General features: G+C 40.1%; 1 protein-coding gene across 2 annotated transcripts; it reads right to left on the bottom strand.

The window, feature by feature from the left end:
* Positions 1-1,167: 1,167 nt before the first annotated feature.
* Positions 1,168-13,450, bottom strand: sona (SON DNA and RNA binding protein a). 2 transcript variants are annotated; one of them, XM_066686635.1, is made up of 8 exons: positions 13,285-13,450; positions 9,228-9,363; positions 8,657-8,843; positions 8,470-8,549; positions 5,545-8,331; positions 5,022-5,458; positions 4,788-4,862; positions 1,168-2,973 (listed from the first exon to the last, which is right to left on the bottom strand). In XM_066686635.1, the coding sequence occupies exons 2-8, from the start codon at positions 9,253-9,255 to the stop codon at positions 2,971-2,973; spliced, it is 3,597 nt and encodes a 1,198-aa protein (XP_066542732.1). In that variant the 5' UTR covers positions 9,256-9,363; positions 13,285-13,450; the 3' UTR covers positions 1,168-2,970. The 2 variants fall into 2 exon arrangements, with proteins under 2 accessions (XP_066542732.1, XP_066542733.1); XM_066686636.1 differs by having other exon boundaries at positions 5,545-8,328.
* Positions 13,451-22,501: the final 9,051 nt, after the last annotated feature.

Genomic DNA, 22,501 nt, shown 5'->3' with positions numbered 1-22,501 from the left:
TATTTAAATAACTGAAAATGCTAATAAGGGGCAATTATATTGTTTGGCTCATTACATATGTAAGCAATATATGCCTATAAACCAATGTCAGTATTATTATTATTAATGCGATTATTAAGAGTAGCAGTAGTTTGTGTTGTGCTTCTGAACAGAATTATTTTTCTGATAATAAATCATTAAATATTTTGTAAGCTGTAAAAGTCCCTGTAGGCAGTGATCAGTACATATTTGGTAAAGGTGTCAATGTCCCAGAAAGGGACAGCCATTTCTAAAATGTCTAGTAGAGAACCTTGGATACGTCCTGGACACAAGGTGTCTGACTAATCGCACCAATAAAGGAACACTAGGTAGCATTTTAACTGTAAAATTGCCACTTCAGATCAATGTGATGCTCCACTCACCTGAATTAGGGAGGACAGAGTCTCTGTCACGGTTACTCCATGCTCAGCACTGCAGACAATTTTGAGGGTATAAAACCACCCCTTCGTGCACCCTCAACTACTGGACAGTACTGTAAAACTGAATCACACTCTGCAACTGTAGGGGGAACCCAGGAGCAAAAATACCATGCATCTTAGTGTTCCTTTAACAAAGCTGTTTTCCCCTAACTCTTTAGCTGTGAAAATCCTCATCAAGCTCAAATCTCACCTGGACATAGGTCAGCTCTGTACTGTTCATCTTCTGAACTTAATCAGGAGTGTAGTAATTTAGGGTCTGTTCTGCCATGCCACAATGTCACCAGTATAAATGTTTTTTTGTTTTTTTTTTGTGATTGTGAAATCAAACAAATTAGAAAACACTTCAGCTTCAATGATATTCTCAAACAACTTCTGTTTTAGGGAATTTAGAAATTTATCCATCTGTAATTATGCTATGGGGAAAATGGCATCACAATTAATTCCGTGGCCTTAAAAATTCTAGTATATATATATTCATTGTTTATTCTTAGATCTTTAAATTGATCAAATTTTAAAACGTGAGATGTTAAAGGAGGTGGGTAGCTGAAAGCATGTGCTGAGCTTTGTTTCTGTGCTTGGTAGAATCATGTGATTGAGGGAGATTTAGCAAAACTATATAATGGACTAAAAATTACTAAAAATGTATTAATGAAAATGGTTAAATTATAGTTAACCATTTTCTTGGAAAAACAAACATCAAAGTGATCACGGTAATTTATTTTAACAATCAAGGTTGCATTATATACAAAGCAAGCGACAATCTTATGGCAGAGGAAAAACTGCAATGTTTAATCAAAATTGTGGATACTACACTTCACATTAGGAAGGTGGTACTTGGGCCTATACAAATAATACAAAAGTATACTGCCTTATGTTTGAAATCCCGTCTCATTCTGCCCAGTGTCCTAAATGATAAAACAAATTTCATATTTGTGGTGAAGTATCTTCCATCTTTCTATATAAGATCAAGCAAGGCAAATCAATTAAAAAAAGAAACCTGAAACAATTTTGGTCACCGATTTGGGTAGTCTATAGACCTAAGATATTCGTCTGTTAACCTTTGCTAACCATGGTCTCTGTACTTCCATATCCAACACTTTAAATCCAGGTTTAACCTTACTGTACAAATCCTGTCTTATTTTCTGTTACGGAATAAACAAGATTAGCATCTGTAGTCCATCTTTTGTGAATACAAGTATAGTTTTGTACCAATGTGGAGGAAGTGCTGAAAGTGGCAAAGGGCATTTTGCCCTTAGTGTAAAACACACCATTTCACTGCTATTGCCTTTAGGGATGACAGACAAGTGAAAACAGCACATGTGCATGTGTATTCATTTTGTTTACATAACACTGATCTATGAGATTGCAGTTACTAGGATAAATCTGAAGCTTGAAGAGACAGCTTGAGAGATTTATATTAAGGGTTAAAATCTTTCAGTGGCTAGTCCTATCGAGAACAAATATTTTCTTTAACTAACAGGACATGAGCATCACTGCTCAGACTACTGAAGCAGTAACAAAACAAACAGGATAAATGCAAAAAAATTTTTTTTTGAATTAACAAATAACAATAATGAAAATTAACATCAAGGTTACATGTGAAAGCGTATAGCATAAAGTACAGGTGTCTCAACAAGAAACAGCTTTTGTCCTCAGTAAATATTATGCATTCTTATTGTTCATATCACCCCTTGCCTTTAAGGTTGATGCAAAATTCCACAGCTATCATAAAGCACCCCAACACAAAGCCTACTGGGCAAAAGCACATACAATTTTCAAACAACTCAAATTACAAGATAAAACAGTACTGTACACTTCCTAACCTGCTAAAACTGACAGTATGCCCCTTTTAAATCAACACCTGAATCAACTCCTCCCCCAACAGGTCTTCAAATATAGTTAATCCCAGATGTATTTTCAATCAGGCTTAATCTGTCAACAGCCAGCAGACACTGACCAACCATGTTTACAAGCCAACTCTGTCAGGTACAACTGCACACTAAGGAAAATATTGTCCATGAAGCCATGTTTTCCTGAAAATTTAATTGCTTAAAAAAAAAATCCTCCTGATCACAAAATTACTTAATATAAATGAGATTTACATTTGAGATGAGGCATGAGGCTGGGTGGGGTAAAAAGACAAACTTAACTTTCTAACCAGAAAGTTCAAAAGAGCAACTTGAAATAGGCTGCTTCTTTCAACTATAGAGAGAGATCACACCAAAGTCAAATAATACTTCACTTTGAATCTGACCAAGCAGTGCTTTTGCTTCACTGTAAGAGGAAGCCCCTTATTCCGCCTGAAGACACAAAATGATCTTGTCTAGTGGATTACATCCTGAGGCAAAAAGAAATCTTTTGCCTACAGCGATGTCACCGGCTAAGGAAAATGTCTTGATGGTTGAAATATCCACTTGAAGCAGCAATCAGCCTCCTGAATTACAATCCCATGTTGATATCTCTTCTTGTTATTTACGTGTTAGGGATACAGTAATTAAAGCAGCATAGATGGTTACTGCAAAAGAGAGATCAGACAATTAATACATTGTACAACTTATACAGTTAATTTTAAAAATAAAAAATGTGAAGAGCCCTGCTCCACATTTTTAAAAATGGATGTTTGTGTATTTTTGGCCTTCTGTCCACACACATTAAAATGCCATTGTAGGTCACTGAAAAGCTGGAAATTTGAAAACTCAAAGGTGCTTCTTGAAAATGCTTGTTTGGGCATGTCTCTTTCAGTTTACATTTCAAATTACATAGTAATTAAAATTTGTTAAAAAAAAAAAAAGTAGAGATGCATGTACTTTGCATCTCTACTGCAAAGTACAGTAGAGGGGAGTGGGGTGCACAGACAATACATGTGATGTTTTTGCATATAACATGCATACAACAGTGAGTGACTTAAGGGCCATTATCAATCTGTCTGCTGCCGGTCCTATCGTAAGTGTTCTATTGAAGGTTTAAAGAAGGATAGATACAGTACGGGAAAGAGGAATGTGAGATGGTAGGTGGAGGAGCACGCTAAAGGAAATATAAAGAAAAGGTTTTGTGAATTAAGAAAATGCAAAATTTCAATGACACCCCCTATCATTTATATCCACAAATATGTAGTGTAGTGAATGGAAACAACTCATTTGTCTTTATTTTACAAAATTTGCAAACTCAGAGAAAAGTAAAACATGCTGTTGAGGACTAAATCTTTTATTTGGGAAAAAAAGTAGACAAAAACCTGAGCTTTTAAAAAGATCCAGATACACGTGGGCAGGGCCTTACTTTAATTAATGAGATTCATTGCTGTAATGAGAATCAATTTTATTCCCTGACTTTAAGCATTAATCTTGCTATATTGCTACAAAAACATACTTGAACTAATTATGATTTTTAAAAGATGTTTTTCTTGATTCCTCACTATAAAGCACCAAGCCGATTATTACAACAAAGTGCAACCCTAGTAATAGCCGTATTGATTACATTGATCACGTATGTAACATATTCAGGTGACTATACAAGGTGACCATAAATTCAGGTCACAAAAGAGAAACTTGCAAATGCAAGGTTTAATCAGCAGACCTTTCCTGAATTAGTAGCTATTAACTTATTTGCTGATGTAAAGCAATATCTTAAAAGGCAGCCATTTTAGCAGCTGATGCACACAAAACTGTTAATTAAATGCAGAGCATGGGGCAGGAGAAGCAACAGCATATGCACACTTTTTCTCTTTGATTTCTGGCTCTTTCTGATATGAATGTAAATAAGGAAAATGACTGATTGATCTGCTGCTGTAAGGTGTTCTTGTGCACAATATAGTGATGTAATTTTGTAAGTCCACTTCTGACAGGATGTTACTTCATAATTTACACAGAAGTGGTCAAAATTGAAAATGAAATAATCTTAGCCAATACATTTGTTTTTAACAATATCTCTCTCCCCCACACACACACACAATACAAAGATCTTGGCCACTTCAACCTATAAACTGAACATGGGGTAATCGCCTCCAAATTGAAAAGAGTGGAAGAAAGTTGTAGAAGAAATGAGCATCATCAGCCTTGTGTGTGGTGCTTTCAGCAGCTTTAACTCAAGTAGGGACAATGCGAGTTAATTCTAAAAAAGAAGTAATTGGTCATTGGAAATTAATTCACAGAGCAAATTTGACAATGGCAAACTTGCAACACAAATATTAGAAAGTGATCATGGATTTAGATTCCCTGGGTCTTTAAAAATGCTTAAATTCCAAAAGGAAATAAGTATGAACTAAATTTAAAACAATAGTTAGAAATTGCTTTTACATTGACAGTATCAACAGTTTGGAAAAATATCTCTTACCCGTTTTTCATCATCCGAAATATGTGGCCTTGCAGTGTTCATCTCCTCCTTACTTTCAGCAATTTGTTTACATTTCTAAAAATCAAAACAAATGGACACATTTATGGTAAATTACTAATTTAAATTGATACAACTTGGTCCATTCACTTGTATTAAAGTAGCATAGTTTAGGTAAACTTCAAACTTCCAGTTACTGCCACTCAAATGCATCTGTTGAACTCAAAATGATCTCACCTCTGTTAATTCTTTGATACTGATGCTGTTAGCCTGCTGCGCCACTTTTCTCTTCACTTCTTCAATATTGGCCAGATTAGGTGTAGGTGCTGGAGGAGGTTTGTTGGTAATGGTGGGCAGCGGAGGCATAGGGGGCATAGCTGCCAGGGCTCCCATGTTGGATAGAGCTGCAGTCATGGTAGCTGCTGTCATGCTAGCCATAGCAGCGTTCATAGGCATGTTTGGCATTGCAGGCATACCAGGTATGCCCATTGGCAGGTTCATGGGCAAGCTAGGAACGGGCAAGGGCAGAGGCAAAGATAGGGGGGCTGAAGTAGGAGTCGGTAAAGGCAACTGGAGGATGGCTTTAGGCCTGAGGCTTTCTGGGATGGGCATCCCTGCTTTAGCACACATTGCAGCAGCATTGGCTTTAGCAATTTCCAATAGCTGATCTTTGTCTGTACAGAAGAAATTTGAAAATACATATGAATAATAAGTCCATAATATTTTAAACTGCATGCACTCAATGCAAGATTGTCCTTACCTAGTTCAGTCAAGCGTGGTGGTGTTTTGCTTGAGCTGCGACGAGTTCTTGAAGTAGACCTTCTTTTACGGAGAATGAGAATGGGTGAATGGCTTGGTTCACGTTTCCATCTATCCCGTCTATCAAAAGAACGACCTCGAAACACAGGTCTTCTCCGACGAGAAGGAGAGCGAGATCTTTTAGAACGTGAATGTCGTGGCCGCGATTTTGACCTTGATCGCGACCGTCTTTTTCTGGCAGGGGAACGGGATTTAGATTTTTTGCTTCTTTCTGGACTTTTAGATCTTTTTCTTCGGGCAGGAGAGCGTGATTTAGACCTCCTTTTTCGGACTGGAGATCGAGACTTGGATCGTTTTCTTTTGGGTGATCTTGACTTTGAGCGGTTGGTTCTTGTGTGTGATTTAGACCTTGATTTTCCCCTACGAGTGACTGATCTTGAACGTGACCTCCTTTTTCGGACTGGTGACCTTGACTTTGACCTTTTCCTCTGGCTATGTGAGGGAGATCTAGACTTCCGTTTTCTTACAGGAGATTTGGACCTTTCCCTACCACTAACTGACTTTGATTTGGACCGTGTCCTATGGGTAGATGAAATGGACCTGGAACGCTTTCTATGAATAGGCGACTTGGATTTTCTCCTAGGTTTTGACCCTGATTCCTTTTTTGCTGGACTAAGTGATGGTGATCTTGAGTTATCAGACTGCTCATTATCATCGGAGCCAGTACTGTCACCCTGAGGTAATGGTTCTGATGAAGAAGATCTTGATCTAGATCTGTTTTGCCTCCCTGTTGATTCCAAGGTGGTCTTTGAGTCCTTTTTGGCATTTTCATTTTTTGATTCAAGATCTGATTGTGTTGAGCCCTCACTTTTGAGTGGGGATGCACATTCACGTGACAGTGGTTTCCAACCTTTTGTAGTCATAGACTGATCATCTCCAGAGGCAGATTTCTGAATTTTTGACATTGATATTCCTTTAATATCACTTTCAGAATCTTTCTGGTGTTCCACTGAAGACTCTCTTTCTTCCGCAGGAGATTTAGACCTGCTCTTAGCTGGAGACAGGCTTCTATCTGAGGAATGTTTTTCTCTTGAATTGGATCTAGATCTGGATCTTGATGTGTCTCTTTGAGAAAGAGATCTTGATCTCTTACTTTGAGGTTTCTTTGCTCCTCTACTAAGTTTAGGTGAAGCAGTCTTCGAATGACGAGAGACAGACCTTGATTTAGATGTGTCTCTCTGTGAAAGAGATCTTGATCTCTTACTTTTAGTTTTCTTTGCTCCTCTACTACGTCTAGGAGAAACAGTCTTCGAATGACGAGAGACAGACCTTGATTTGGATGTGTCTCTTTGTGAAAGAGATCTTGATCTCTTACTTTTAATTTTCTTCGCTCCTCTACCAAATCTAGATGAACCAGTCTTTGAATGACGAGAGAGAGACCTTGATTTTGAACGCTTACTCCGCTTAGGAGACCTTGATTCTGACCTTATCCTCCGTGGAGACTTTGACTTCCTTTGTCGAACAGCAGGGGATCGTGATTTTGAGCGCCTGGAACGTAAAGGAGAAGGAGATCTACTTCGCCTAGACCTTGATCTGTTATGAATGGACTTTGATCTAGACCTTCTGTTTCTCCTCAAGCGAGACCTAGACCTCCTGAGGATCACGACTGACCTTGAACGGGTTCGTCTCATTCTCCTAACAGACCTGGAGCGAGATCTTCTTATACGAGACACTGGTGTCCTTCTTCGAGAACGTGACCGTGAGCGTCTTACTCTTCTGACAGATCTGGAGCGTGATTTGGAAACACGAATCTTTCTGCGAGAAACTGATCCTTTAGACTTTGACCTTGATCTGCGTGTCTTTACTATAGACCTAGACCTTGTTCGACGGTTGCGCCTTGGAGATCTGCTTCTAGATCTTTTGGTCTTGGCACGGGACCTAGAGTCAGAACGATTCCTTCTCTTTCCAGAGGGGGATGCTGACTTGCGTCTCTTTCTAGTGACTGATCTAGATCTAGACCTATGATTTTCTGAAGGAGACCTTGAGATTCGTTTTTGCATGCCACTTTTTTTTCTTGGGCTAGACACAGATCTTTCTCTTGAATGTGATTTGTCTTTTCGATGTGCTAATACACAAGATGATTGTTTTGGGGTTCTGGATCGACTACGGCTTGAATTATTCCCTTTATTGTATGAAAGTGATCGGGACCTTGATCTAGACTTTGACCTCTCAACATTCCTTTTTCCTCTCTTATCTCCATTAGGTTCTTTCTGGTCAACTTGCTCTTTTTGGACATTCTCCTGTTTCGGGATAATATCAGGAAGTTCCTGGGTTTTGCTAAAGCTTCCATTTTTCTCCCGGCTCTCCATTTGTGTGCTCTTCTCACTGTATGTTTCCCTACTTACAGCTTGACTGTGTGTAACCTCAGGAGACTCCTGTTTCTTCCATGCAGGTTTTGCATGTTTCTCTTCACATTTATCAGGTTTGCTACTTACATCTCCCTTTACTTCATGAGGTTGTGAAGTTTTCTCTTTATAATCGTCCTTTGAAAGCTTCACTGCACCTATAGGAGACTTCCTGCCCAAGCTTGGTGAGCCTACTGGCAATGCCTGTGTCAATTTTGATTCTGATTCTGACTCTGACCCAGACTCGGATGTACTGGTCGACTGTGAATGAGAAGGAGAATTTCTCTCTTGCTTTTCTTCTTTTCGCTTCTTTTTCTTCTTTTTTTTCCCTGCATGCCGCTTTGTTTTTCTGATTTTACCATCATCTGCGTCATGACGCTCTGCTAAGAAACATATATCACAATATATGGAAATGAATTTCTTAAGATGAATTTTAATAAAACTCAAATATGATAAGGGCACACAAAATCAAACCACAATATTTTGTATTTAAAACATTATTATATTTTTAAAAAAATTACCTGCAGCTGAATTTTTTGTGGCTTCTTTATTATCTTCATGACTGCGAGTCTCCAAGTTGGACAAGCCTTGTTTTTTCACACTAGATTAATAAAAAAAAAATTATTTTACCTCCAAAAATTAGCTTTGCCATAACGTTAATAAAAATGTGCTATAACAATTTTCTTTTTGTACACAGAAGATTCTTACCTCAGTTTTGCTTGAGAATCTCCATCCGATTCTACTCCAGATTCAGAGCTGCTCTCCTTTTCACCCTTTCTCTTCTTGCGCTTCTTCTTACTTTTGTGTTTTTTATGTTTCTTATTTTTCTTTCGCGGTGTCTCACTACCATCCCTGAGAGCAATATCTTCATGTAGAGTAGTTTCAGATGGATCCTCTGTGGAGGGAACACAAAAGGCTTATAGATTTTAAAACAATCTAAACCATAATAATACAAATCTTTGCATATTCAGCAGGATCCTACTTAAGACTGCAGCTGATTCAAATCCACTTCAAACAATTATCTGGGGCAAGTCTTGTAAACTAAAAATTGTAATGTTTGCTAAACACCGGTGTGTATAGAGGACTCCCATAACTTGTCATGCATTGCAAGGAATTTGTCTATCTGTTTTCTTCCTGCGTCATATATATAAATGAGTGGGCAAGCGAGCAAGAGATGTGAGAGACTTGATTTAATGACAGTACCGTAAACGTGAATTACAGGTAGGGGGTGCTCACATTTCTTATACTTTTACTGATTATATATTGAAGTTAGACATACCAATACTGGGATTTGCTGCACATTCCATTTGTGCAACTCAGAAAGAAACAACTTGACCCTGGTTGAAACCGAGAATATTATCCTTCAGCCTGACTTTGTGAGGTGAGGGATGTTAACAGAATTCTCAAAGTTCACTCTGTGGGGGGGAAAAAAAGAGAAAATGTCATAACTAAAATGAAAACAATAATAATAACAATTCCAACATAAATTTAGAGTACTGTCATTTTACAGCTGGTGGCTCTGTGCACTCAGCTAATAAAGTCATCTAAACCAACACATTCACATACATTTGGATATAATATTACCACAGGAAACAAAACAAAACAAAATGTTGCACACACTTTTGCAGAGCTTTTTCCTTGATGGATCTCGTAATGAATGCAGTGAGGAACAAATCCTTCTCATTTGTCATCTTCAAAATATTTAATTTTTAGGTTATTTTTTTTGATGAATAAAATGAGAATTGTTATTTCAATGCTAAGCAGCAACTCCCAATGACGACAAATGACAAAAAAAAAGATGAAAAATGACAAATGAGCAGGAGAATGTTTTAATTTTGCGTTACAATAAAAACGTTACTCAAAAAATTCTATTTAAATATCTTTTATCTCCTTTTCATAGAGAATGGGCAACTACGTAATGAGGCATTGCATTCTGGGTAGTGTGCAATGTATTTTAGGTCATGCCTCATTCTCTATTAGACACAGACATAAGTTGAGAAGACTCACTGAATAGCAAATTTGTTTCATCAATCAAATGCAGGATTTGAACTGGGTTTTATCATCAGTTATTAGACTGAGACTGTGAGCTTCTTGAACACTCCGCCATGAAATAAACTGGGGCTGCAACATGCTTTCTTCAATGTGTTCTATGCAGTTATAGCAATATTATAAACCCATAGAGAAATTAGATGTGCAAACATTGGCTGAATTTAAACTGAGAAAAAGTTATCACAGAGTAATCACTTTTGTGATAAGTCTGTGGGCTCTTTGTTTTTGTGTTTTACTGGTTAAATTATTTACTGATTTTTATACAATTTGGCTTTATTTGCATTTTGACTTGTCATTACCTTGAAGGTTACACTGCTGCTTCTTAATGTGCTTGCAGTTCATTTCACTTATTTATAAGGTGAACTTGATACATTTACATCAGCACAGCACTCATTAATGTTACTACACAAAGAGACTAGCTACTTAAGCAGACTTCCATCATATATTATGGCTACATGTGGTAGGCAACATATATATATATATATAGAGAGAGAGAGAATATATATATATATATATATATATATATATATATATATATACACACACACACACACATATACATACACACACAGAAGGAAAATAACCTTCTTAATAATCAATGTAACACTAGTCAATGAAAAAATATTTTATTACAAATAATTTACGAGCATTTCTACTGATCCATTCGTTATCATATTTTCACATAATTTGAAGACCAGATACTGTGCTCAAATGATGCATTAAATGAAAAATACACAAAAACAGAGATTCATATTTTCATATTAGGATCCTACTCATTACTCAAACACAACTTAAAAAAAAATAAAAAATTAATAAAAATTATTATTAGTTAGTTACATTTTTACTGTTTGTCAACACTTGTAGTGATAATTTAGACACTTAAATAAATATAAACAGGGATCCCTGACCCATTTGAAAAAAAAATGTAAGACCGATTGTGCCCTACGGAGCATTTGGGAAGGTATTTAGGATTCAGCATTGACTCTGCCGCGGCAACGAAACCTCTACTTGATCATTCGTACTTTCAGACATGCAGAACTACTTCATTTAACATTAAGCCAAACCAGAGGAATAATTTAGGTAGTTGCACTAAAACATTACTGTCCAAGAAATCTCTCAGAGTGCAGGGACAGCTGGATCAGATAAATCAAGACAAGTGGCTTTTGTCTGTAGTCCCTCACACGTTAAAACACCACACAAATTAAATTTATGAAAAGACAATTACTAGGCCATGTATACCTTTGTATGAATAACACACTCAGATTCAGGCAGAAGAGCATAGAAATGCATTAGAGTAATAGTAGAGCTTTCCATTAGATCCTGTGATGAAAGTGCTAATGTGGCTAACCAATTTTCAATCTTTTTCTCATTACACTACACAGTGCGATCCTTTACCCCCTAACACAAAGACGAGGCAGACTTTTATGCTTCTAGGTGCTATACGACTCTCTCCACTGCAAAGAGCTCCAGAGCTGTGAATGAGATAAATTTACCTTCCTTCCTCATTCGTTTACATTAGTGCTGTGCTCTGAAACCACCCCCCCCCCCCCAAAAAAAAAAATTAATAAATAAATAAAAAATAAAACCCTGCAACCCACGAATACTATTTTAAATGTAACATGCATTTTACATATATTATACAAGGTTTATTAATTCATAACTCAGAAGCAGATATTAGACAAAGCACAGCACACAACATTAATCCACCAGTTGATATTACAGGAAGTATTCACCATTTCAGTGTTTTCATGTTGAATAATTTAATAAGCCTACAACAACGTCTATTTAACTAGTCAGACTTTATGGTAGCTGTCGTGTTCTACAAACCCAATTTAAATTCGTCTGACGTCACAATCATACTCTGTTTAGCTTTAAATATAAATACATGCACGGCACTTAGAACTGATGCAAAGTTTGATCGGTTTGAATGGTAACACTACTGTTCACCTACATGAAGAAAATGCAGCTCTTGATATGTCATTGTCAAAGCAAGTTACGGTAACACCTAACTTGCTTGCATTATCCTTTTTATTATCTATCTGTCTTACTAATTTTACCTATATTATTTATTTTACATAACTCTCATTCATATACTACAATAGTTACAAACAGCCTCTTCTATCAATTATCTGTAACATCAGCAACACTTGCATTGTAGGTGGCATTAACCTTTGAATCAGTAGAAATGTTCTGATTCAGAGTGTTTCATTACGAAAAACGTTATTTTAAACACACGCACACACATTTACAAACTAATTAAGAACGAACGCACGACTGATTTTAATTTCCCTGATCATTAAAAACGCACAGGGTACAGATTTACGACAGATAACCTTAATGCTGGTCTCTAGTTGTGAATTTGCTCTTCACGTTCACAAGCACTTCATAAAGTAAGATTGAATTCGCGTAACTCGACGAGACAATCAGAGGCTAGAAAACAAATCTCGACTCTACATAAAATTATCTACACAGAAAACGACTGAAAAAAGTTGTTAGTAAACGGTCATATTTGCGTTCCAAACTGTGTTAGCAAGCGGCTGGATGCGGATAAAGATCCGCACACACTTCAGCTTTACCCCTTAGCTTTACCCATTAAGCGGGAACGAGGCTAAAGTTAGCATTCAAATGATCCGATCCCCCTTAAACGGCACAGCATTTATATTGTGGCGCGTTCTGTTCCCGAAATGCAACAGCGCTTCTACACAATTTAAGGTGGAACGGAATACTAGAAAAGGAAGCCAGCTAATTAGAAGCTATCTGGAGCTTCATTCGACCGTTATCTGCACATATTTGATTTACACCTCCATTTGACGACACTGTAACACAAAACAACGATTACAGACAGAGGATTTCATTTATAGCAACGTTTCGGTTTGTGGTATGTGTATATTTCGAATCCAGAGATTGTAAACATCTGATGAGGCCCTGAGAGCACATTCGGTTGAGCTCGGGCTAATCACACAACCGTGGCTAACACATCAGCGACACATTTTGAGGTTTTCCCGCCCTAAACAAAAGTCCGATGTTTTATTAGAAGCGTGCGCAAAGAAGAACTGAAAACAAATCAATAATAATCTGGCATAAAAATCTATTGCATTACAGTACTGTCGGTTTTGTCTCTAACAAAGGCACCGCCGGCCCCGAAGCTAGCAGCGCTAGCAATTCAACATTAAACACGCTAGTACTTACTATTAAGATTTTACCCGCACATACCCCTGACTAACGCTGACTATAGGCAAATCTCACTGCTTTAACCCATCACGGTGACATGAGGCAAATGTACTTACCTCTATTTCCAGCTCCCCGATTCCATAACAGTTACGAAACCGCGCAAAACTTGCTGGACGTTGGTCGCCATGACATTGTAGAGCGAGCGGATCCTCCAGTTTCCCACAAACACGAGGAGAGTCCGCAGCGCCGGGCAGAACACACACCAACGCACCACCAGCGCAACCTACAGGCCCCCAATACTACCTACACTCACTCTATTACTTAACAGTTGAATTATACAGAACCTTTAATCAAACGGTGGGGGTTCCCCAGTTCTCCACCTCTCAGTTATGTTGAAATTACAATATTTGCTACATAATAACAGTTAATAGTAATAATAGTTAATAATTATGATTTTACTACTAACAGCAATGACAATACCACACTGCAGAGTCGGAATAAAGTCCTGTTGGGTGACAAATGGGAACATTGCCCAATAAGCAAACTTCTAGCTTCGTGGAGTAGGTTGAGATTGTGGAGATGTAAACAAAGCGTTTTCAGAATTTTAAAATATTAAGACAAATATTATCTTAGAGTAAATTCAGTTACTATCCTATACAACTGGAGCACATAATAAATGAATAAATGCAGTCACGTTTAACAAAGACTAATTAATCGATAGCGCTCCCGAATTTTACGTTTGCGCTCTAGAGGGGGATATTTACACAAGAAAAATGCTACAACTTGCAGATTAATTTTTTCAACTGGTGTTTTTGCGCCCTCTAGTACTGACACTGATGTGGCGCCATATTAATAGCTCACTGTGGAACATTTAAAGTACGATTGAGTTTTTACATGTCACAGCAAATGAGGGAGTAAAGAGAATAAATAAGTGACTGAATGTTTAAGTGCACGAATATCTCTTTGTGTAAATGTCTGAGTGAGTGAGAATGCCTGAAAAAGCAAGTGTATGGGTGAGAGTAAATGTCTGAGTGAAAGTCTGAGTTAATGTCTAAATTAATGATGGCACTTGAGTGAATATGTGAGTGAATTTGTGCCTGAACGAGAGATTGAGTTTTTTATTTTTATTCATTGACTAAGTGAGTGTATGTTTAAGTAAGTGCATGTGAAAATTCTCAGAGTGAGTGAGAAAATATGTGGATTAATGGGTTGACCTCTGGCACATGCTAATTTTATGGCATGAAGTTTGCAACTATTTCATTCAATCTAGCTTTTGGAAGCATGAAATTCTACAGAAACATTAGTGGTGCATATCAATCACTACTCTGAACAGTCCTGCTTTAAGAATCTCTAGATTGGTGCTCTGAACCACTTTGTCTACAATCTAGCCATTTAATTACACAGAGACTATGAAATATTTGAACAGTTGCCCTTTAAACGAGACACCTGAACATGAGTAGAGAAACAGTGCTCCAGAAAGATGTAGTGCATGCCATAATTAAGCAGTTATATGCCACAGAGTGTTCATTAGTGTTGCATAGATCACAGATACTAGGATTTCAATACAATGAATTAAAGGGACATCAACATGGGGCGGACAACAGAAAGTACATGGAATATATACAAGAAAAAGTGATACTTTGAATGAACTTTGTGTATACAGTGTCTTGAAAATGTATTCACCCCCTTGGCATTTTTCGTATTTTGCTACCTCACAGCCTGGAATTAAAATGGATTATTTGAGGGTTTGCATCATTTCATTTACAGAACATGTCTAAAATTTTGAACATTTGATTTTCTTTCCATTGTAAAGCAAACTGTTCACCTCCCTAAACTCTGTACTTTGTAGAGCCACCTTTTGTGGCGATTACAGCTGCAAATTGCTTTGGATAAGTCTCCACATTTTGCAACTGCTCCAGTTCCTTAAACTCAGATGATTTCTGCTGGAGAACAGCCATCTTCAAGTCTGAATACAGATTCTCAATTGGATTAAAGTCTGGGCTTTGACTAGGCCATTGCAATACATTTACACATTTCCCCTTAAACCATTCAGGCGTTGCTTTAGCACTATGCTTTGGGTCATTGTCCTGTTGGAAGGTGAACATCCATCCCACTTTTCAAATCACTGACAGACTGAAACAAGAATATCCCTGTATTTAGCACCATCCATCTTCCCGTTGACTCAGACCAGTTTCCCAGTCCCTGCTGTTGGAAAAACATCCCCACAGCATGATGCTACCACCACCATGTTTCACTGTGGGGATGGTGTTCCTGAGGTGATGAGATGTGAGATGTGTTGGTTTTGGCCAGACATAGCGTTTTCCTCGGTGGCAGAAAAGTTCAATTTCTGTCTCATCTGACCAGATCACCTTCCTCCATACATTTGGGGAGTCTCCCACATGCCTTCTGGCCAACTCAAAATGAGACATCCTATTTTGTCTGTAAGTAAAGGCTTTTTTCTGGCCACTCTTCTATAAAGGCCAACTCTATGGAGTGTGCGGCTTATTGTGGTCATATGGACAGATACTCCAGTCTCTGCCTGGGAACTCTGCAGCTCTTTCAGGGTTACTTTTGGTCTCTGTGCTGCCTCTTTGATTAATGCCATCATTGCCCAGTCTGAGAAATTTGGTAGGCGGCAGGTTTGTGGTACCATGTTCTTTCTACTTGATGATAATGGATTCCAAATGGATTTGATGGTGCGCCGGGGGATCAGAACAGATTTGGATTTTTTTTAAACCAACCCTGACATGTTTGGAGGTGGTTTTGCTTGGTTAGTGGTGCCTCTTACTTAATTGTATTGCAGCCTCTGGGGCCTGTGTATACTGACACTTGGTTTGCACACAGGTGGAATTCATTCTTCTGAAGATAATTGTTTGCACTATATATATATTATATTATATATATATATATATATATATATATATATATATATATATATATATATATATATATATATATATATATATATATATATATATATATATATATAAACACACACACACACATACATATCAGTGGTGGATGCTGGTCTTTCAAGGAGGGGAAGCTCACTTTCTTTCACTTCACTTTTTAAAATGTGTTGGTTTATTTATATACGTAAATTCTTCCCAAGAAAATGATCTTTGACCTTGACCCAGGGACTTGACTAGTGTCCTCTCAATGGCCAGCAGAGCTAGGCTGCTTAAACGGCCTTGGCCCATGTGAAGTGTGTCCACCTGTGAGTGCTTTGTGACGGTGGAGGGGCTAAACTGCGATAGAAGTCAGAAAGAGTGATAGAAGTCAGTCTCCAAACACAAGCATCTACAAAAAAAACCCCACCAGAAATAGAAGCTCGATTTGTCGCTAGTCATTTTTAACAAAGAAAATGCCGCTAAGAGGTTAAAGAAAGTCTGGTTCAACTCAGAACAGAATGAAAATGTAATGCTCCCACGGATCTTTACATCAAGGATCGCTGATTCGCTCATTTCACTGTCAATCAAAAAGGCATTCAGCCTCAGACAGATCATCCAATCATCATGCAGAAACTGAGCTCTCCGGACCAGCCGAGGCCAGCCCACTGCTCCATAGACCCCCAGAGACGCTGAGCGTCCGATGGGCGGGACAAAGCCCAGCATTTATCCAATGACTCGTCTCGTTTCGCTGCACTTCGCTGCTTCGCAATTGAATTCTGTGGACGCTCAGCGTCCTCACTGTTTAAATCACTGCGAACCTGTGGGATAACCGTGTCTTTGCCAGTGATAAGAAGCTGATTCTGAACAAAAGTTGAGCGTGTTGTAGTGCATATTTATTCACTGACATGTACACACAACAGTACATATTTGATCACTTATTTTTTGATATTTTAGGGGAAGCTGGGCTTCCCTTGCAGTCTTAGAGCAATCGCCTCTGGTACACACACACACACACACACACACACACATATATATATATATATATATATTCCTCTCATTTAACTCACAGTGAGTTCACAGACACACTTTCTCAGGGTCTGACAATTCCACACGCACATACATTGCTGTGGGTCAGAGTCAGAGCTGGAGAGCAAAGGTAAGGAGTCCCGCCAGGGTCAAAGTTGTGCCTATACCTTCACTCCCTTGTGTCCCTAAATGTCTGTGTTTTCATCTGCAGAATGTGTTCAGAACACGTGTCCCAATTTGTGTGATAACACATCAGCTCCGTGTCGTGTCTTGTGTTGAGTTTTTTCAGTTGTAACGATGCACTACGGAAACAATAACTATTTAAAATGTGTCAAATTACTATTCAAATAGCGGTGTAGAAGTACTCTCATTTTGTATAACATAGTTGCAAGCCTTAGATAATTGGTGCATTTTTCCACAACCCTTATTATTGCAAGTAAATAAATTTATATATCTATATATATATATAAACTTTAATTTTCAGCCCTATTCATTTTATAGAAATATGGATAAATCACTACTGATAAATTGATACGAGAGGAGAGGTAAACAATTACAGCAGTGCAGTAGAGAAATAGTAAAACAACATTTTTACAGATGTATAATGAAGTAGAATTTAGATACAGCAAAATAGCTATAGAATAAATCTGAAATATAAATACAATAAAATGAGCTCCAATAATAATATAAAAATAACTAAAATAAAAATATTAAAAGTAAACCACAATGTTCATTAAGTTGCACAAATATATAGATAACCGTGTAGATATAGTGAGACAAAAATAAAACACAGTGTGCAGTAAGTCACAAATACTGTAGGTGGCTTTGTAGAGAGGATGTATAGAGACATCCTCTTTATTATCGTTATATAGTGATCAAGTTACATCCACTCTAACAATGACAAGGTTATTGACAGGTACATGTCATGTTATTTTAAAATTTATGACTAGAGTGCATGAATAAACCACAACCAGGTTGAATGTTTATATACACACATGAGAGCACACTGTAAGCTGAAAATAATGAGAATAATGTATAGATAAACTGGCTGTGCATTGTAAACAGTGTCCTATAAATATATTAATACCTGTACCATATGTGTAAATGTCTTGATGAGGAGGCAGTGCAGGGTAACATTATTTAGTACTGAACCACTACAGGCTCACTGAGTGAGCTGGACATTCTTAATGTCCTGACACATTGTATATATTGAGTTGTATATTGTCATCACTGTTGGAAAAAAATTATCCTGTACAACCCCCTATATACACTTTAAGTGACCGGAGCCGCCCGGTGAGGGGCGCGGTGGCTCCCGTTGGTGAAATTCTACCCTCTAAGTTTTCTTCAAGAGTCGTCGGGCACAGTGAACACTACATCAGATGTTGCTTCGGCGAGACTTCGGTAAGGGCACTTATAGATACGGGCTCATCTGTGTCTCTGGTTCAACCTAGGTTGCTTACCGAGGCCTTTGGTGAGCTTTCTGATGTAACGCCCGAGCATGTTGAATTGGCCACGGTCAGCTGCGAGTGTATTAGGCTGCTGGGGCGCAGAAATATCACCATCAACTTTGGGCAAGGACGTTTTTTACACATGTTTTGGGTTGGGCAGATTAAGGACCCGTGCATTTTGGGGTCGGATTTTTTGAGGCGTGTTGGGGCCGTCATCGACTTCGAGCGTGGGACTTTGTTGCTAAATGGGCGTTCTGTCGAGGTTTGTGATGAAACTTTAATGCGCGAGCAAACGGTTGTGGAATCATGCGTAGCGGACGTGAGTGTTACACCTGGGGGAGCAATTGCTGTGACAAGCGTCAGTCCATTACATGAATTGTGGCAGCGTAGCAGCCAGGGGCTGTCTGAACCGCAAAAAAGTCGGCTTTGGGACCTGTTAGATTCAGGGGTGTGTTTGCTGCTTCGGAAAGGGACTGCACCAGAACGGGGCTTTCTACCCATTCAATTGACACGGGAGATGCTCTACCGGTCCGGCTCAGGCCGCACCGTCTCCCATTTTCAAAGCGTGTAGTAGCGGAGCAACAAATTCGCGAAATGGCGGCCGCTGGCATCATCGAGCCATCGAGTAGTCCATGGACCGCGCCCGTAGTTCTCGTAAAGAAAAAAGATGGAAATTGGAGGTTTTGTGTTGACTACCGACGGTTAAATGCTGTTACCAGGGTGGACTCGTACCCTCTCCCGCGCGTTGACGATACATTGGAACAATTATCTGGGTCTGCATGGTTCAGTTCGTTGGATCTGCGCAGTGGTTATTGGCAGGTACCGTTAGCAGACTCAGGTAAGGAGAAAACTGCGTTTACCATTGGCACTGAGTTGTGGCAATTCACTGTTCTTCCGTTCGGGCTTTGTAATGCGCCGGACACATTTGAGCGTCTGATGGAGCGTGTTTTAACCGGGGTTCAAAAAAACAAGTGCGTTGTGTATTTAGATGATGTTTTGGTCCATGCGCCCGATTTCGAGACCGCCCTGTCCAATTTGGAGTTAGTTTTGGACCTAATCAGGAAAGCGAACCTAAAATTGAACCCAGACAAGTGTAATTTTCTGCAGCAGCGCGTGGCTTTTCTCGGGCACATTGTGAGCGGTGCAGGCATAGAAACCGACCCAAGAAAGACAGATGCAGTTCGTAAATGGCCAACTCCATGTAATGTAAAACAGGTACGCAGTTTTCTTGGTTTCGCATCCTACTACCGCCGTTTTGTTAAGGGGTTTGCAGATATTGCAGCCCCGTTGCACCGCCTAACGGGTGGAGGCATTAAGTTTCGATGGTCCAACGATGCCGAACGGGCATTTTGTGCACTAAAGCAACGGCTATGCAGTGCTCCAATTCTGGCATACCCTAGACTGGACGAGCGTTTCATTGTGGACACGGAGGCGAGTGACCATGGGTTAGGGGTCGTGTTGTCACAAATTCAGGACGGGAACGAACGTGTAATCTCATACTTCAGCCGGCGCTTAGACAAGGCAGAGCGTAACTACTGCGTCACGTGACGGGAATTGTTGGCTGTGGTAACAGGCTTGGACCATTTCCGGCCATACGTGTATGGGGTTCCATTTTTGCTGCGCACCGATCATGCCTCGTTACAATGGTTGATGCGGTTCCGTGAACCCGAGGGCCAACTTGCGCGATGGATTGCTAGGCTCCAGGAGTTTAATTTTGTTATTGAACACTGCTCGGCTCGCAGCCATGGAAATGCCAATGCTCTGTCGCGCCGACCGTGTGTAAGTTCGGATTGCAAGTATTGTTGGCGTGTTGAGGAGAAATCTGTCGAGATCGGACAGTGTGCGGTGGTCACACCCACTGCTCCCGAACCTACTGGATTGGCATGCGTGCCAATTGAAACATTCAGTGAAGCACAAATGGCGGACCGGGAGATCGCGTGGGCGTTGCATGGGCTAGAGTCATCTAATCAGCCGGATTGGACCGCCGTGCTGCCGTTTGGCCCTGTGGCTAAGGCACTGCGGTCCAATTGGGACAGTTTAAAGCTGGTGCGGGGCGTTTTGTGTCGCGTCTGGGAAGACCCGTCTAATGGGCGTAGAATTACACAAACGGTGGTTCCGCGAGCTCTGCGAGATACGGCAACGATTCTACTGGCCCGGCTTCCGCTCGGATGTGGAACTTTACGTGCACTGTTGTGCGGCGAAGAAAGGACCATCGAGACAAGCGCGGGCACCACTTCAACCGTTGCAGTCTGGCAGTCCAATGGAGCGGGTGGCCTTGGACATACTGGGTCCCTTTCCATTGACCGACTTGGGTAACCGCTACGTGCTGGTCGCTATGGATTATTTTACCAAGTGGCCTGAGGCTTATGCTGTGCCCGACCAGAGCGCAGTTACAACAGCTGACGTGCTTGTGAGAGAGTTTTTCTGCCGGTTCGGGGTACCAGAGGAACTGCACAGCGACCAAGGTCGCAACTTTGAATCTGAGGTCTTGAGTGAGGTGTGCCGATTGATGGGCATCCATAAGACCAGGACGACCCCTCTTCACCCGCAAAGTGACGGACTTGTCGAACGTTTTAACCGGACGTTGGCAACGCAACTGGCCATGATTACGCAGGGACACCAGCATAATTGGGACAAACATTTGCCGATTGTTTTGTTGGCATGCCGCTCTGCAGTTCAGGAAACTAATGGATTTACACCGGCCATGCTCATGTTCGGCCGCGAGTTACGGACACCAGTGGATTTGGTTTTCGGCGCACCTCCGAACGAGCGTGGGGACACCGAGCCCGGACCTGTTTTTGTTTCTGAACTATTGTCACAAATCCATGGAGTTTATGAACTGGCCAGATTGAACCAGACCGGGGCGGGGACAAAACAGAAGCGAGCGTATGACATGCACTGCTATGGTGAGCCTCTATCTGTGGGTTCGAACGTCTGGTTGTACAACCCACAGCGAAAGAAAGGACTGTGTCCGAAACTGCAGTCTGCCTGGGTGGGACCCTGCTCTGTGCTTTCACTTTTGGGGGAGGTGGTATACAGGGTTCGCTGGGGCCGTCGGCGACTCATTGTGCATCGTGACCGCTTGGCCCCATACAGGCCAAGACTCTCGGGCTCTGCACAGTGTATGGATCCTCCGGCACCTCCATCCACCTCGGTTTCGCCCAGGACTGTGTTGGCTAGACCGCAACGGGTGCGAAGGCCTCCGAGTCACATGCGGGACTTTGTTTTGGACCCGTGTGGGTAATTTGGTCGCCGGGACGGCTGACCTTTTGGGGGGGGGGCTATGTGGATTGAGTGGGCTACATACAATGTCACTACCCATAAACACCTGGGTTGTATATAGTCATGTTTCATTGTAATAATTCCTTGAGTGTTTCAATTTATGTAGTAGTTTATGGGTCTTGTGCATCGTCTTTTTTGGCTTTCATTCTGTTTTGTTGTATTTGGTTAATTTGATTAATTATGTGACTTACCATTTTCGTGTTGTGGTAATGCTTTGGTGTGGTCAGCCACTCTGGCTCTGTAAGGAGGGTTTTTCTTTTATTCAATACGTGTTATGTTATTCACTGAAAAAGGAATAAACAACAGTTCTGCGTTATGCTGAATCCTTCTAAGCCTCCTTCCTCACCCAGCACGCCACAGTATGTATGTTTGTATCAGTGGCGATTGCTCTAAGACTGCAAGGGAAGCTCAGCTTCCCCTAAAATGTCAAAAATAAGTGATCAAATATATACTGTTGTGTGTACATGTCATTGAATAAATATGCACTACAACGCACTCAAACTTTGTTCAGAATCAGCTTCTTATCACTGGTAAAGACGCGGCTTTCCTCTCAATCATTCGCGTAGATTCACAGTGATTTAAACAGTGCGGACGCTGACCGTCCACAGAGTTCAATGGGGAAGCAGCTAAGTGCAGCGAAACGAGACGAGTGATTGGATAAAGGCTGGGCTTTGTCCCGCCCATCG

Source organism: Hoplias malabaricus, chromosome 12, assembly GCF_029633855.1.
Source record: "Hoplias malabaricus isolate fHopMal1 chromosome 12, fHopMal1.hap1, whole genome shotgun sequence".
Classification (NCBI taxonomy): Eukaryota; Metazoa; Chordata; class Actinopteri; order Characiformes; family Erythrinidae; genus Hoplias; species Hoplias malabaricus.
This window is presented reverse-complemented; position numbering and strand designations above follow the sequence as displayed.